The sequence below is a fragment of the Micromys minutus genome, assembly GCF_963924665.1.
Source record: "Micromys minutus genome assembly, chromosome: 4".
NCBI classification, from domain to species: Eukaryota; Metazoa; Chordata; class Mammalia; order Rodentia; family Muridae; genus Micromys; species Micromys minutus.
This window is the reverse complement of record NC_137973.1, coordinates 82,539,530-82,558,305: the sequence shown is the minus strand read 5'-3', so window position 1 is coordinate 82,558,305 and position 18,776 is coordinate 82,539,530. Positions and strand designations below refer to the sequence as shown.

The 18,776-nt window shown below is 40.7% G+C and overlaps 1 protein-coding gene across 1 annotated transcript in view; it reads left to right on the top strand.

Moving 5' to 3' along the window:
* Positions 1–15,901, top strand: part of PTGFR (prostaglandin F receptor) — a gene marked incomplete at both ends in the record, with an annotated part of 30,372 nt that extends 14,471 nt beyond the window's left edge. The window contains one exon of the mRNA XM_080915149.1: positions 15,599–15,901. Within this exon, the coding sequence (XP_080771275.1) occupies positions 15,599–15,901 (303 nt within the window). The remainder of the gene's footprint in view (positions 1–15,598) is intronic.
* Between the last annotated feature and the right edge of the window lie 2,875 nt (positions 15,902–18,776).

Sequence of the window (18,776 nt, the reverse complement as noted above, 5' to 3'; positions counted from 1 at the left end):
TTCTCTATGAAGCCTGTGCTGATCATTATAACTCATATTTATCTCACTTTCGACAAAAGAGATCACGTTTGATCCATTTCTAGTGTGTTTGTTTTGTGACCGGCTGTCTCTCAAGTTAGAAGAAACTCCCCAGTGACACAGCCAATGTCATCTGTTTCTGTTCTGTTTCCTTTGGTTCCTCGTGCATGGCTTGGAAAGGTCTAAGGAAAATACAGCTCTTCTTTTAGAATCCTTCCTTTAATCTCAAATACAATTAGTGAAGGGAAAAACACTCTACAACAATGATTATTGAATGTCCAGGATGCCACTTAAAGGTCTTGTTTGAAAAATATTACTTTTTGAAAGATATTATAACGGTTTGAAATATAATTAGAAAACTGTCACTGGTGATTGTTTCATTTTAAAGCTAGTTTTGTTCTAAGGATTCGGAATTACTTAATGGATAAAGATGAGGTCCGCATGATAACCTTCAGCAGTGCACACAGGCAAGCAGGCTCTAAGTACCTTGGGGACTCCAACCTGTTGATTTCCCCAGTGTCCCTTGTATTTTCCTCAGACACAGAGAACATTAATGAATATAAATATTAAAGGAGGCTTAACCCAAAGAATGTAACAATTTACTATGTCTGCATTTAGTATCATGAGCTATTACTCAACAAAATTAACCATACATTGCGGCTGAAAATAATAGTTGAAAATAAAATATTCTCAGATATAAGGCAAGAGTATTCTGGCACAAGGAAAGTGCAAAGACTTTGATTTGACCATGATTTGTGGAGGAAAAGAAATGTGATTAAAAGGAGTATTCATTTTGTATATTCTTGTGATAACGTGAGCCCGACTCTGGGGGGGGGGAGCTGAACAAATTTACTCAACATCTTACTTAAAATATTTTTTTAAAGTAATTTTTTTATAGTAATTTTCTTCTTCTTTATAGAGCAGCACACTTTCTGGTTCGTCTTCCTTCTCTTCCATCTAAACAGAGCTCCGGTTTACCTGAATACATCTAAAACTTCCAAACTTAAACGTTGATCTTGTAAGAGAACAGTTTAGCCTCTGAGAAACATCTTTACTCCTGTCATTGAAACATAAAAGCCCCACCCAGAGGTCACATGTTCCTTCCATGAGTTCTTAGCAGACCCAGACCTGTCAGGCTTTGATTCAAACCAGAGGGAGCTGCAAGGAGCCAGTTGTGGCACTCCGGTCACAACCGGGCAAACTTTTGATGTCTTCATCTCACCAGGAACGAAATGCCCATTGGCCCAGTGTCGTGCAATGTCTGACGGCTTTGCCATCAGAGCGGCACAGCTTGCACTCATGCCCAGACATGTGTGTACTGGGAGGACCCCACAGCTCTCGGTGTGTGTGTGAGTGCTACACATATCCATGTGTGTGCACGAGGAAGCCAGAGGAGGGGAGCTGAGCTGTCTTCATCGTCTTCCATTGAGAAAGGATTTGTCAGTGAACCTGGAACCAGGATGGTGTCCAGTGAGACTCCATGACGCTTCTGTGCTCCCCTTCTGCTATGTGGGCTTTATAGGCACTCAGCGCAACACCCAGCTGTTCCTGTTAGTACTGTGATCTGAGCTCAGATTCTCATGCCCTACCCTATGCTACAGTGTGTGTGTGTGTGTGTGTGTGTGTGTGTGTGTGTGTGTGTGTGTTTGTGTGTGAGTGTGTGTTTGTGTGTGTGTGTTTGTGTGTGAGTGTGTGTGCACACACATGTGTGCTTGCAGGTATGTCTACATAAGCACACGCATATAGTGCATCTCAAAGGCCAGAACACAGCCCTGGGTCTCCTGGAGCTGGAGTTACCCACAGTTATGAACCACCTAACATGGGTTCAGAGAACTGAATTTGCAATAGCAGTACTTGCTCTTAGCTGCCAAGCCATCTCTCCATTTCCTAGTTCTTGAGTTTTCAATGGATCCAAAGATATGACCTTAGTGAAGATTTACAGTTTTTAAAAAAATATTTCAGTGGAAACATATATGAATATGTAATATGTTTAGAAAAATTTATTAATTTATTCAATAGTATGCTTCTCAAAGCATTGCATTTATCAGATGACGTTTATTCAAGCTTACTAGGACTGTGCTGATAGATGATAGAATAGCACAGTACCTATTCTGTGAAGGTTAGTCCCTTCTGTAGCTGTAGGCTGCAGAGGGGGTAGAGACGGGCAGAGGATATGTTAGCACACAGATTGTCAGGAAGGTTTCTAAACTGTGGTTTCCCTGAGTGGGTTTGGGTATGGGGATGTTTTACGTCAGATGGCCAATGGCAGGGTCCTATGCCTGCATGTCTACGAGTCTACAGCTACAAATGACCCTATGGATTTTCTGGGAAGTCTTAGGCTATTGCTGAAGGGGAAAAAAAAATGTTGTTACAAAAATTAGTCTTGGCATATTCTGGCTTGAAAAATCTATGGTTTCCAGGTAGATTTCTTCATTCCAGCTCCTATGCCTGGGACAAGAAGGCTTATATTCCTTCCCAGGGAAACAGGAAACTCTACTTCCTCCTTTGGTTTTGTATTCACCCACCACACATCTGTCAGACACTCACTAAAGAGAGATCTCAACGTTATGATTGCTGTCTGTGAACATCTCTGACAGGGCTGACCCCGTGCTTAAGAATTCACATAGTCCATCTCTTAGCAGACAGGATGAAGCTAATCTCCTTGTGCTCGAACCTGCTCATCTGTGTAGTGAGTTTCTTTAGCCTAATGTATGTTGCATAATTTGCTTACTACCAATTTCAAGCACAATAACCACATTAAGAATCTGTTTAATTGAGGTTTTTCTTGTGTGTGAATAACAATGAATAAGGGGCAGTATGAGTTTTTACTTCATAAATATCCAATAAAAGATGCTTCTTGATCCTCATCATGATTTTGGCCATGGGCGGACTTTGTCCTCCAATAAAATTCAGTGGTAAATAAAAAATACTGGCCAAATACCTACAAGACATTTTCACATGTGTGACATGGGCTTATAAATATGACTAAAATAAAATCTTAACCTCAAAGGAATGTGCAGTTTATTTGTGGCGGTATGGGCAGAACTAGCTGTTACAAAAGCCCCATGAAATCCATGGTTTTTCAAGGAACTCGTCTTCTGAGAATCATCATGTACAGAGAATAGATACTGAGTTCTTGCCCAAAAGCCATGAAGTTGGGCTCATATCACTCCTGTTTTGTCTTCCCTTTGACATGGGCAGTCCTTAGTTTTTGAGTTGTTAATTCATGAACCTTCTCTTGCTGCACGAGTTAAATGGCCCCATGATTTCCTCACACATTTCTTCTCCACAAAGGTAGCAGATGCCATCAGGAGCTCCCACCATAGCCTGGCTCTCTTTTTAATATGCGTGAGCTTGATTCTTCTTTGAGGTGCCAACAGACCATTACTTTTCTGGCCTTTGGACTTTAGGGGGTCCAGGATTAGAGAGGTTTTATTCTCATACTTGCTACTCATCAACCCAGTCAGGGGAATCTGGATGCTAATGCACTCCTTCTGTATTAAATAGTTTACCTGAATCTATAGCATCATCTCTACTTTATTTCCTTTTGCTTGTTTCTAGAGAAACCATGCTGTTTTAAGGGAGGCCATTTTGTGGTAGTATTTGCAAAGCCTCTCAAGGATACAATATCTTCCACAGGACTTCAGAGGAACAGCAGGGATGGCTGCCTGGTGTTGCAAACAATACCACAAGACCTGGTAACATGATAGAAAGAATAACAGAATTAAATTGATGGGGAAAGAGGGTGGAAGAACTGGGAACCCAGGTTTACAAAGTCACACAAGAAAGAATATTTCTGATATTTGCCGACATCTTCAGGGAAGGAGGTGTGTCGTTAGTGGTCTGTAGTGAGCAGTGAGTGACGGGCACACGTTGGTGACTGTATGCTTCCGACTTGGAAGTGATTATAAAACACACACAATGGTGTCTCTATTGCATGTCTTGTGTGCATTCACAACTTAACAGTAATTTGACACCGAAATCCTTTTGCTTGTTTATTTACATAGCTTAACTGTGGTGAACTGTGTCAAGGTCCTGGCGAAGGACATTGGGTCTTTAACCACTGTCTTTTGATGGCTCCTTGGGGCCTGAGAATAGACTTTCAGGAGAGCCTTTTAACATTCCTATTTTCCAGTCTGATGTCAGATAAGGGCAAGGTTTCCAGGGCTCAGATTTTGGGACAAGTCTGACCTCACGCAGGGAAAAGTAACTGAGCTGCGGGTTTGACCCCATCCTCTCAGTCAGGATAAGAGGACCATGCTGCTGGTCACTTTCTGGTCACATAGGCTCGCTGCCTTCCTTTATTTCCCCCTCTCCATGCTGTAGATCTGTACCTTCTCCTGTGCTAGACCTTTTGATCCCTACAGCCGCCAATATGAGTTATGTTAACCTTTCTGTTTGTAGTTGTGCTGCTGGCTACAGGAAAATGATTAAGTGAGAGAAAATATTCTTTCTTTAAAATATGTGTGGGGCATATATGTGCAACCACATGTGTGTCGGTGCATGTGGATACGTACTCACCTGTTTGTGGAAGCCAGAGGTCAACTCAGATGTCATTCCTTAGATTCCATCCACCTTGTTTTGTAAGATAAAATCTCTCACATTTTTATGTTGACTAGACAGAAAGCCCCATAACTCCGCCTGTCTGCTCCCAAGTGCTTGGAGGGCCAGCCTGGGCTACCATGCTCTAGGTGTGTGAGAGTTCTGGGATGGAAGTAGGTTACTGTGCCTACATGGCAAACATTCCAGCAGCCATCTCCCCGTACCTACACATTCTTCATGATGTCCAGCAGCCATCTCCCCGTACCTACACATTCTTCATGATGTCCAGCAGCCATCTCCCTGTACCTACACATTCTTCATGATGTCCAGCAGCCATCTCCCTGTACCTACACATTCTTCATGACGAAGGTAGACGTCTAGTGTTTATCTCTCCAGTGACTTCAAGGTGGAAATCGTAACAGTTGGCAAACAGCTGTAGAGTGTAATACTCTCGCTCATCTATTTCACCCCTGTAGGGTGTGATGCTCTCTCGTTTATCCTTATCATCCCCCCAGAGCCCAGCTTCTGGTCCAGTTCTCCTCTCATCCTAGCTTATCATGCTGATGTTCTAAGTCCTTTAAATATGACTGCCGATAAGATACGTTGTTACGAGCAAAGTGAGTGCTGTATACTCATCATATAACATCAAAAAGTTTAGGAATTAAAACTTTTAAGTCCTCTAAATTATTTTTGTTGTTGTTGCTGTTTGGGACTGGAAGGATGGCACACCAATTAACTTCTCTTAAGCATGCTTGGTCTTCTAGAGGACTGGTTTGATTCCCAGTACTCACGTTGTCCAGATCCTATCTGCCTATAGCTATAGTCCTGGAGATCTGAAGTTCTCTTTTCGTCTCTGTAGGCGTCCACATGCATGTGTATGTATACACGGACAGACAGAAGGACAGATACACACAAAAATACTATTAAGAGATACTGTTCTATTATTAGATCTCTGGATCATTACTGTTCTAAGTAATATTTTAAGTGGGATTTGTATTTTTATTATAGGATATTGCTAGTCTTGCTAGTATAGAGTATGGAGAAGTGTCTGATTGTTTTTAAGTTAGTAATTGCTATGATTTGGATACTGAATGTTATCTTTGCCCTGAATAAAGGTCCGCCAATGAAGACTTGGTCCTCAAATTTGCCTGTTAAAGGGTGGGGCCTAGTGGGAGTTCTTTCTGTTACTGGTGGTGTGACTTTGGCAGGTTAGGTTTTGTGGTGTACTTTGTTGGTTCCTTGAAAGAGGTGTACAAAGCCTGACTCAGCAGCTTGCTGTTTCTCTGCTCCTGGTCTCCATGGACAGCTGCTAATATCCTGTGTGTCCTGAGGACTCTGCAGCCAAAGCCCAGACTCTGAAGCCTTATGAGGCTGTTTAGGTTTCCATCCTCTATAAAGAAGCATACAGGGTGGGGTGTGTTCCTCTGTTACTTTCCATATTACTGCCTGGAGGCATGTTCTCTCACTGAACTGTTGTTTGTTTGTTGTTTCTGCTAGGCTTATTAGCCTGTGAGCTTTCAGGAACTGCCTGTCTCTGACCCTCGTCCAATGCTACACTTACAGGCACGAGTGGCCATGCCAACCAAACTTGTTATGTGGATGTCCAGATTTGAACTCAGGTTCTCACAGTTTCAGAACAAGTGTGCTCTTACCCACTAAATCATTTTCTTAGGCCGTGATACCATCTTTACACTTTCCTTTTACATTGCTCTACTTTGGATCTTTTATGTATTCCAAAAACCTGTTTATTGAAGGCTTGGTCCCTGGTAAAGGCTGTGAGGGATCATGGCTCGTAGATGGACATTAGGTAACTGTAGGCATATCTTTGAGAGGCTGTGAGGACCCTTATCCACCCTCTGTTTCTCTTTGTTCCTGGCTGCCATTAGGTGAATCATTTCTTCTACTATGGGCTTCTACCGTGATCTGATGTATCTTCAAAGGTCAAAAGTCTTGGTCTGTAATAACCATGGACTGAAGCCTCTGAGCCATGACCAGATTATTCCACCAACCATAGACTTAGAGTTTTCACGGAACTGGACTGACAGTGGCATTCTATGGCCATATAATCTGTGCACATATATAGTTACATGCCTATATCTGTACACACTAATAGGAATGGGTATTTAAAGTGCTGAAAGTTACATGGGCAAAGGCAAATTTGGTCAAAGATTCAAGTCAACAAGCTGTAATCGAGAAAATACTAATGTCCATGTTCAGCTAAAGCTGAAGAGGAGGAGTTTCAATTTGCTACTCTGAAGAAAATTAAAGCACAGATGTAGTGCTGGTGACACCCCCTGAAATCCTAGCACTGGGAAGAAGAAATGAGAAGTAGAGACAAAAAAATCCAAGGCCAGCTTTGGCTACATAGTGAATTTGAGGCCAGCCTTGGCTACCTGAAACCTTGAGTAAAACCATAAGAAATAACCAAAGAGAAAAATCAAAATATAACTATATGACCCTAAAGTGGTTGGTTAGTCCAGATACTAAGAACCAGTAAGTTACATTGTCTTACTGCTGTTACCCATTAAGCAGACAGGCTAAAAGTTTGTGATAAAGTTGTTCACTTACTAACTGAGAGACTAACTTCAGATCCCTGAGCAGACGTCTGTGTGGATTTTGTTTCTGACTATTCTTCAGTTAGCTTTAAAGTCAGGCAGACCTCATTTCTTCTCCTGATGCATGTGTGCGATCTATTGCTCCGTTCTCTTGTCTGGAAGGAGGATATAAAAATATCCAGTGAGCTGTCTATTAGCTTAGGATAGCTTTTTCAAACCCTTAGTTTCTCTGAAATTTATGGGTGTCTTTTAATTTTAAAGGGACACCCACCTCATTAAGGGTGCCCATCCAATGACAAATGATTGTGCTAGAGCTTAGAAAGGCTTTAGGACCATCTTTTCAAACTGCTGTGATAACAAACCACTCGGGAAATTGGAAATATCTCTTTGGAAAAACATTCTGTGTCTCAGGACAGATGGTTTACTGAAACACCTTATTGGTACCGTCTGCTTTTGCTATAAAACCACAACGGGCATGTCGTAAACAGTCAAATAAAGTAGGCTTTGCCCATGAAACAATGGCTTTCTAATTCTGTGACCAACTTCCAGCTAGTCATTTTCATTGTAATTCATACACATGATCCTTGTGATTACTCTGGTTAAGCCATAAATGATAAACACTTCTTGATTAGGATGAAAATATCTATGTCTATATTTAGAATACAAACATCTTTTTATATTAACTGTGGATTGAATAGCAGTCATCATGACTGGAAACCAGAACTCCCAGCGCTGTAAAATGCACAGTAAATGCCTCTGACTGTGGTTGGATATCTAACAACTCTCTTCTCCTGAAACTGCCATTCGGCCTTACTGAGTTTTTATTGTCATCATTGCAAAGACAGAAACATTGGAGCAAGAGTTATAGTTAGAATAATGACTGCTTTGGTTAAATAATAAAAACCAAGATCCAACAATACCAATGTGAGGAGAAGAAGAAAGAAACTACCTAAATGAAAACCATACTGTTCATCATAGGAGAATGTAAAGGCACTTGAAAGAATGGTTGTCCACACCTTTAGTTACAGCACTCAGGATGCAGAGGCAAAGTCAAGAGGCCATCTAAGTCTGCATAGCATCATTTTAGACCAGATAGGACTATATAGTGAGACCCTTTCTCAAAACAAATAAAAGATGCTGGCATTGTCACATACTAACAATTCATTTTATTTTTACTAGTTTGTAGTTTATACAAATCACCCTCTTATTCCAGAACAAAACCTTGTACCATTTTGACAATTATTTCTTTCTGTTTTTAAAGAAAAGATTTGTGTGCATGTCTCTCTGTGTGTGTCTGTGTGAGTGTGTAAGTGCATACACATGTGTATGTACCTGTATTTACATAGAAGAGGCTGGAGGAGGTCAACAGACCCCTTGGAGCTAGAGGTTCAGGTATTTGTGTGAGATAGCACAGCATGCACTCCTAATCACTGCTGTCTCTCCAGTCCTGACCTCTATGTTCTAATAGATGCCTTGGTTATGGGGTGCTCAGCCCATCTGGTCAGTTAGTGAAGTCTATGGTAATGGGCACAGGACACTCAGTGCAAAACATTTGTGGGAGTCTGTTCTATGTTTAAGCAAAGGTCCCGGTGACAGTGGAAAGTTAGCTAGGGCAGTAGGACACCTGTGTGGACAGATATGGAAACAGAATGTTTGAAACATGAGCTCTTCCAGTGCCAAGGAGGGCAGTTCATCCCACCTTACCTACCTGTTCCCACCCATCAATTCCCAACCAACTCTTCAGGTTTGGTTTGTGTGTATGGGTGCACCGGTGTCCATGTGTGGGTTGTGTAGGGGCATTCACACTGACATGAGAGAGAGTGTCAGATGTTCTGGAACTAGTGTTAACAGTGACAGTGAACTACTTATGTGCATGCTGGGAACCAAACTCAGGTCCTCTGCAAGAGCAGCAAGTGCGCTTGAGTGCTTAGCTGAGCCTCCTGTCTGGTCCTCCATCATACTTTGGTAACCACGGACAAGTTAACTGCTTTAGGTTTTAGCATCAGCATCTTAAAATAGGGATAATATCGCTTTTATGCTTGGAAACAGGTTTAAACAGGTACCGTAAGACCTATAGAGCAGAGTGAGTCATGAGCTGTTTGTATTACTGCCTATGCATCATCATGCTGATAATTGTGACATAGTAGGGAGGTAGTCTTGGGTTTCAGATTTACCTAGCCACCAGAGCCTCTGGTTTAAGATAATTGAATGTGTTAAGGTATATCTCATTCCTTTCCTGAGGAAGTTCACTGTTCACTTCGTACATTATTTCCGTAGCTGGTATAAAGTCACCAAAATGCATATGAAGCTTTTTGGCTTGGAATTGTTATGTTACAAAGGGAAGGTGTCACTGTAGTAAGAGAGGGTGTCACTGTAGTAAGAGAGGGTGTCACTGCAGTAAGAGAGGGTGTCACTGTAGTAAGAGAGGGTGTCTCTGTAGTAAGAGAGGGTGTCACTATAGTAAGAGAGGGTGTCTCTGTAGTAAGAGAGGGTGTCACTATAGTAAGAGAAGGTGTCTCTGTAGTAAGAGAGGTGTCTCTGTAGTAAGACGGTGTCTCTGTAATAAGAGAGGGTGTCTCTGCAGTAAGAGAGGGTGTCTCTGTAGTAAGAGAGGGTGTCTCTGCAGTAAGAGAGGGTGTCTCTGTAGTAAGACAGCGTGTCTTTGTAATAAGAGAGGGTGTCTCTGTAGTAAGACGGTGTTTCTGTAATAAGAGAGGGTGTCTCTGCAGTAAGAGAGGGTGTCTCTGTAGTAAGAGAGGGTGTCTCTGCAGTAAGAGAGGGTGTCTCTGCAGTAAGAGAGGGTGTCTCTGTAATAAGAGAGGGTGGCTCTGTAGTAAGACGGTGTCTCTGTAATAAGAGAGGGTGTCTCTGTAGTAAGATGGTGTTTCTGTAATAAGAGAGGGTGTCACTGTAGTAAGAGAGGGTGTCTCTGTAGTAAGAGAGGGTGTCTCTGTAGTAAGAGAGGGTGTCTCTGTAGTAAGACGGTGTTTCTGTAGTAAGAGAGGGTGTCTCTGCAGTAAGAGAGGGTGTCACTGTAGTAAGAGAGGGTGTCACTGTAGTAAGAGAGGGTGTCTCTGCAGTAAGAGAGGGTGTCACTGCAGTAAGAGAGGATGTCTCTGTAGTAAGAGAGGGTGTCTCTGTAGTAAGAAAGGTGTCACTGTAGTAAATAAAAAAATGTTACTACAATAAAGAATAGATGCCATAATAGCAAGAAAGGGTGTTCATGAACACATACATACACATGTGCACAGCACATGCACATGTATACACACATATACATACATCCACATGTGCACACACATACATGCACATACTCATATACACACTCACACACATGCACTCACACATTCACACATGAATATGCACATGTGTGCACACAGCACATGCATACACATATGTACACACACACACACACAAGCTCATGCACACATTTACCCCTGTGTCCTTTTTCATCCTGTTGTCATATATTCATGTTTCTCTGAATCACTCATCAAGTACAAAACCATAATTCAAGGATTTTTAACAAACAAATAATTGAGGTATAAAAATTATACAATTTAGGCAGTTAAAATCTTCAGAATGAAAAACATTTATCATTCCAGAGTCTATAGATTTTAGGGTTCTTTTGTAGTTTTGAATTCATATATATTAATTTATATATATATATTAATTATATATATGTATAATTCTAGAGTTGCATAGTAAGAACTGTTCCCTGAAGTTTCTTGTCACACTCATTCCACTCTTTTAAGTCAGAGTCTCAGTGTGTTACCTAGCCATGGGCCTTCTGTGTTTGAGTGTAATATTAAAGATCACCCTTGGGAGACAAAGTTATAAATGATAATAGTTTTAAAATTAGTAGGTTATACTTCTTTATAGGTAAGTAATTCCTTGTGAGCCTTACCAGTCCTTTCTAATGCTGACAGGAGAAAGAATGGCCCGCTTGGAGTAAGATAACATGAACTCAGGCACCTGTGTCTTAGTGATAAAGCATCATGACCAAAAGCAAGTTGGAGAGGAAAGGGTTTGTTTCACTTTTCCAAGCCACCGTTCACTGCTGAAGGAAGCCAGGGCAGGAATTCAGAGAAGAGGAAGCTGGAGTCAGGAGCTGGTGTAGAGGCCATGGAGGCTTCTCACTGGCTTCTTCCGCATGGCTTGCTCAGCCAGCTTACTTATTGAGCCCAGGACCACCAGCCCAGACATGACACCACCAACCATGAGCTGAGCCCTCTCCCACCAATCACTAATTAAGAAAAAGCCTTACAGGTGGGTTGTGAAGGGAATTTCTCAGTTGAGAGTCCCTCTCGTTCGGTGACTCTAGCTTGTGTCAAGTTGACATATAAGCAGACTGCATAGCCTGCTCCCGTGACTGGATGAGAGCTCTGTGTATTTGTATAGACACTGCACAGGAGAAGGGCTGTTGTGACTACTGCACAAAGGATCCAGGTGTCTGAGAACAGACATCTCTCCAGAAATGCCTTAATTATACTTTCATTGTGCCAGGGAAAATTGAGTCTACGTCTGAGTGATGTTAAGTTCAAAACTGCCCAATTTACAGGGGTATTCTTTTTTTCTCATAGTGCAGGGGTCGAAACTAGGGTCTCCTACTTACGATATGAGCATCTAACCACTGATCTACATTTCCAGCCCTTTAAAATTAATTAAGGCTGAGAATGGAAGTGTAGTGCTAAATTGTGTAGTGCTAAATAAAGCACTACACAATTGTGAAGATGCGTACTTTCATGATAAAGGTTATAAGTAGTCCTCCTTGTAGCATCTCCTATGCCCTTATATGCTACATGCAGTACTGTGTTGGTCTCTCCACTTAGACACATCATACATCCAGATTTACACAACAGGAAGTCATTGTCTTACTCTAAGCTGGGGTTGGAACATAGCTAAGAATCAGACAGACTGGCACGTGCGTTTTTGAGGTGACACTATTTTAGTGTGATGATTTGTTAGATCATGAAGCTGAATTAGTACTTTGTTAGACAGGGTTTTCCTAAAGCTTTGTCTCAGCATCATTGTCGCCTGGACAGTGGACAGAGAAGTCCACTCACTGCTGGATCAGTGTGTTTCTTGAAAGCTCAACGAGACCGAAGAAGCATAAACACACTTCTCGAATTTGCCATTAGTATTTGTTTTTGCGACAGGGTTTTACCACAGAGCTCAAGCTTGCTTATGATGAAACCCACGCTGCTCTCAAACTTAAGATCCTCCTATGCGGCCTTTCAAGTGCTGGCTCATGTGTCATCCTGTCTAGACGGGTTAGCACTGCTTGACTTGTCGATGGCCAATGCAGCCCCGACTTAGGTCAACAGGCATGCAGGATGTTTATAATAATTTAATTTTTAAATTACTTTAATAATTCCTATAGTAAAAATTTAGCCAAGATAGATTCTGTTGTTGAAAACTAAAGTTGCATATTCCTTACTATTATGACTCGACACAGTTTTATTTTATAGCTTCAATGGAACAGAAAAATGTTATTTATTTTGCTCTTTGAAACCCAGATGTGCATGTGAACACTCCTCATACAACAAAGCTGTGAGCAGATGAGAAATTACAGATGTAAATATGAATCATTCTCACAGATCATTCAAATGTTCTGTACCATCTACATTTACTGAAAATTCCAGTCACTGAAAAAAGTCGGATGACATCTCATTGAGCACCGTGTTTGCTGGAGTTTATGACCCTAACACCTAATTTTGAGGTGGCAAGGTAGCCTTTGTGCTACCCCAGCGATTGGGAGGCAAGGACAGGATTCTGTAGAGCCATTTGGTCAGCTTGACTAGCTGAAATGATGAGCTCAGTATATCTCAGAAGATATTCAGTGGCACCTTTGGACGATACCAGTGTACCCTAAAGCATGCAAATGTGTATACATAGACACACACACACACACACACACACACATAACATTGTAAGATCTATTTTAGAAAACACAATATACCTTCCTCTACTTCTTTATAATAGGCTATTCGGTGAGCCTGTACATAGCTTTCTGTAATGGAAGTCTGGATGAGCCCATCAGAGCATACTTCCCAGACTTGTGAAGAGCCTGTCGTTAGAGCCAGGGAACATGACTACGGACTGTTGCTCATCTGCCCAGCTTGCAGGTGGTCCTCATCTTAACCTCAGCTCCCTGACACCCGCCAGTCCTAGCAGAGCTCAGCTTTCCAGGCAATTCTGGGAACCTACAAAACCACCTCACTTACGTGCAAACCCCCAAGTGTTCCAGGTTATTTGATACAATTGCATGGAGTTTGTTTGTTCCCAGATTTACAGGGCAGTGTCTGTCTGAGCTATGAGATACCAGAGGCACAATTTATCACTAATAAAAAATACATGCTTTTTATACTTGTAAGGCAAGATAAATACTAATTCACCCTTGAACCAAATTTAATTCAATAATATTCTCACAGGCCAGTGATAGATTTCAGTGTCTGCTTTGTTCGCCCGAGTCTTCAGTGCCTAGCACGTTGTCTAGCCGAGAGGAGGTAAAGAGATGTTTGATCAGCGAAGACAAATGTAAACAAAGTTATTCATTCCAATTTCCAGGCATGTCTTGGCTCCATTTTTGTGACGAGTGGGGACTGTATATTTCTTCAATCGTTTTGAAAAATTAGGGGAAACAGTAATTTTGCAAGTATGCATCTGACTTAGGTTCTCTTGTGGAGGATACACTATTTTTGTTTGATACATTATTTTTTCTGGAAAATGAGCCATTTCCCAAAGGATCTGCTCAGGCTGCAATATTCTGTTTCTTGTGGGTGATATCAAGCCAACCTGGAATCCTCCATTAGCTTATGCTGGTAAAGAAACACTTAAATACTTTTAATGCCTCAAAACATTGAATTCTTTGTGAGGATGCAGCAGTTGTGTTTTGAGTTAAAACCTCGAGGAATAAAAATGTGAGTGAATTTATAAAGTACATTTTAATTATAGGCTTTGTACTTGGCAATAGAAATAAAAAGACATTCAAAAGTGCACAGACAAGTACAGCATTGTCATGGGCACTATCATAATCTGTAGACTACTAGAGGCTGAAAGGGTGTGGCTAGGAACTGTGACAATCTATAGTCTACTGGGGGCCAAGAAGGTATGATAGAGACCAGGACCACCACAGAGGAAACAGCTGCAAATCCGTTGTCATGGAGACAGTGAATATCATATGGAAACAACACCACCACGCTTGGAGTTTGTAGGATGGGTAAAAATTAGTGGGCAGAGAAATAAGGCAGAGGTTTTTCTTAAAAAGAACAGTTCAAGCTGATGATCAGAAAGGTGCTATATCTCTGGGACAAGCCAGGCCTCACCAGTAGTGGGAGAAGAGGGTCTGTGCCTGTTAAAGGCAAGTTTAGGTGATTCATGCAGCAGCCACTGTGGAATGGGCTGTGTAGACAATAAACACCGTGGTAAGGATCCCCGTCCTTTAGCCATTGATGCCATTGATATGAATAAAGACCTTTTTTTTTCTGACAATAGTCTTGATTTTATTTTCTTTTGGGATTTTCAGGTTTTGTTATATTATCTTAATCCAGATGGTACGATGGTCCAAACGTCTTCCTAATTTTTTGGAATCATCTTTGATGTCTTCAATTGGTGCATTTACTACTTATTTTTATAGCCAGATATTTCCACTTTTCTCCCACTTGCACCTTTTTATGTAATGGTCAGATCTGGACTTGGCAATCTGCTTTATCTTAACACAGAGTGGCAAAAAATTTACAGAACCAGATGGTCTGTACAATGATGCAGACAGAAAATGGCCACAGGACACCGAAATAGACATTGATGTGATTAAGCCACCCTCAGCGTGGGGACTTAATCTATAAAGCCGTTGGAACGTTCTCTGCACCTTCCTGGGAATGTTAGCTGAGTAAAGACAGGAGGAAAATGGCGTTGCTGGGACCAAGTAGAAATTCGGGAAATATTGTAGCTACCGATGGGAAAATTTCAAGTTTTCTTTCCCCCTTTCTGTGCACTCAGACTGGCTGTGAAGACGTGACCCCTTTGCTTGCATCTTTAGAATTCATGTATTACAGTGCCCGACAGAGTTCACTGTTTAAAAGTACTTTCAACCTCATGAATAATTTATTTGCTTAAATATACTTTCATTTTCGATTGAATAAACTAATGTGCTTTAAAAGATGCTTACCCTTGAAGTATAATGCTAGTTGCTGACATCAGTGTTTGTCTCTTCTTAAGTCTGTTTGCGGACAGTGGAATATCATTTTTCTAGTCTTTATGTTAGTTTGAATTAAAATGTTCTATACATTTTTTTATATATAAAATGTTCTATACATCCATGATTTGTGCCATCAGTCATTTATACCCACCAGTATTTTGCATAATGACAGCACTTTATGAGACGTGGTTCAGAGGTCATGTTGCATTTGTAGTCAACTTGAAAAACTATGGGAATAAAGAAATGTCTGTGATCAATAGCTTTCCCCATTTTGCTTGTTTTCTAGGTAACAATGGCCAACATTGCAATAAATGGAAATAATTCCCCGGTGACCTGTGAAACGACACTCTTTGCTCTCCGAATGGCAACGTGGAATCAGATCTTAGACCCCTGGGTCTATATTCTGCTACGGAAGGCTGTCCTTAGGAACCTGTATAAGCTTGCCAGTCGTTGCTGTGGGGTGAACATTATCAGCGTGCACATCTGGGAACTCAGCTCCATCAAGAACTCCTTAAAGGTTGCTGCTATTTCCGAGTCCCCAATTTCAGAGAAGGAAATTCAGCAGGTGACTAGTGAAGCAGGCCTGTAAGTCAATGCAGGGTTAGAAGAAAGGCATGGAAACTTCTGAAACATCTCAGCTGATCACACTCATCGTGTAACTGGAACATTTGCACTTTTGTGTGTAGTTCGGGAGGACACTGGTCAGACACAGCTTCTGACTTTGTTATGCTGGCTTCTATGTGGTTGTGTATTTTCATTTGTTTGTGTGAACAGGAGTTAAACAGATGGAGAACACACATTTGAGGCTATCTGTGTGATGTCTGTTCTTGGAATAAATGAGTCTGTTGAGGCCCAGTGCCTTTATTTGACCTATTTTTCCAAGCACCTTAATGCTTCCTGCACCATGACATGGTCATTTGAGGAGCACTGACTTGCAGGCAAAGCTTAAAGTAACCCAAGACTTTCTGTGTTTGTGTGTGCAGTTCTATTCAATTTACCAGCCCATGTGTCCTTAATCAATATCTGCATGACTGTGACATCTGAGACTCATGGTGTCTTTGATGGCCACTGTGTAGGCTGTTCAGCCTGACATTGTGAGGATGATGAGGATAATCATTCTTGTCCCAACACACAGATGTGATTGCTTGCATTTGTTGTTATGAAGGTGAACTTTTTTTCCAGATTGGTTATCCTCCTATAAAGTCATAGGTTTTTGGTGTCTACATAATCTTCCTGTCCTCTGAAAATTGAAGAGAAATATGGGCTTTACTTTAGCAGAGATTTAGCTCATGATTGCATATCATAAGCCCTATTGTGGATGAAGCAAACATTGAAATCCCACTTACATATGCCAAGAACATGGCAGACATTGCTTTACCTGAGCAGTTGTTTTTGTGTCAGAGAATAAGAGAAAAACAATCAAGACACATTCAAAGTTTGTTGGAGCTACTGGTTTTCTGCCTTACATGCACAGGTCTAAGAGAGTTCTGTTAGCAGTAATTTACTAAATAAGTTGAACCACACTTTCAAAAGCCTGTTTTATCAGTGAGGAGTGAAAAGACCTGAAATTACCCAGGAGTTGGGACCCACTGTCATGGTGAACCTGAGGCTAAAGAACAAGATTCTGTTTCCAGGTTTCCCAATCTTAATTCACACTTCTCTTTTGTTTATTTGTATAATTTAACACCAAGATACTCAATTTCAGTAATCATTCTAAACATTAGGTCCATCATTGAATACAGTTAGTGGTTATGTTTTATAAAAAAATAATTTTTTTATATTTAAAACTTTTCCTTGCTTTCATCAAGTATGACTTTATTTAAAAATTACTACTGTCCTTTTGCAATGTATGTGGGTGTTTTATCCAAATGTATTTCTCTGCATCATGTACCTTCCTGGAACCTACTGAAACCAGAAAAGGGCATCAGATCCCCTGGGATTGCAGTTACAGATGGTTGTAAGCTATCATGTGGGTACTAGAAATTAAACCCAGGTACTCTGGAAGAGCAGCTGTAGAGCAATTTTAATCCAGCAACCTTGTGAATTCAATACACTTAAAATAGTATCTTCAACGTTGTTTCTCTGACAAGAGATTACATCCAAAGACCTTCTATATGATCTGTCTGGAATGCAGACATGGACTGGATTATAGTATACATACACACCCTTAGTACACACCTGTAATCTCTTACAATGAAAGCAAAGTTAGTTTGCAGAAGGAGGTAGACACTTTTGAAAATGATGTCCAATTGAGGGGCAGACAGAGTGAAGAATCAGAGGAAGTTTTGATGGAATGAGTTAGAGAAAGAATAAGCTCAACTTGAATGAGAACAGCATAGGAAAGAGAGGATATTAAGAAGGAGGAGGAGGAGAGAGGGAGGGAGAGGAGAGAGAGAGAGAGAGAGAGAGAGAGAGAGAGAGAGAGAGAGAGAGAGAGAGAGAGAGAGAGAGAGAAGAGGGGTTGTGGTGTCTGTTTATGGCAGTTTTATCAGGACAGTTTTACATAGTTCAGCTGTAGAGAGACAAAGGTGGACACAGGTGAACATGGAGCAAACCCAAGAATGAGGAGCCAGAATAATAGATCTTACTGCAAATGTTAGTATGTGGCCAAGCAAGCAATTAGGCAGAAGTGGAGAGAAGCCGGATTGAGTCAGTCAGCTTGGAAGATTAGATTGTTTGAAAGCTAGAATCTTTCAGCCCTAGCCCTAGGGATAATTAGGACAGAGAAAGAAATGCTCTGGGATCAGCCTAAGCTGTGTATTCACACAGTTTGAGTATGGTTTTCATCCCATCCCTTCATCTGAGGAAATAAAAGCATACTTTTCAAACAGCTGCTGTTCTTAACTTTAGAGCCATCTCTCCAGCCTTTCAAAATTGTTTTTAATCTGTAAAAATGATTTCAGGATCTAGGAACATTGTGAATTCAATAGACTCAAAATAGTATCTTCAAAAATGGCTTTTGCTTGGTAGTTCACATTAGATATGATTACTGCTTTTGTTTAATTCTCATAAGTAAATAAAATAAATTAAGCAAATGGCCTTGTTGAAGTAATAAAGACAACTATTTGTAGTTATTTGAAAGGAATCCACACTATTATGTGATAATCTTAAAGACAAATGATCAATCACACAATTGATTCTTATATAGGGACTATGTCAGAAAATAGGCAATAATTTTTGGTGTAAATTGAGCATGGAGGTGTAAAGAATGTACCCAATTTAAATGTAAGCTAACACTTACATGTTTGTTATTGTGATGTATATATGTATACACATATGTATGTATCTTCCTGTGTGCATTCATGTGTTTATGAATATATGTACATATGTATGTGCATGTATATGTATAATGCATATGATTGTAAAAAGGTGTTACAATATATAATTATTGTTGCATTACATAAATGTTATCATTTTTAACTTCAAGAGTATTCAAAGTTTAGAAAAACTTTTGAACACTTCAC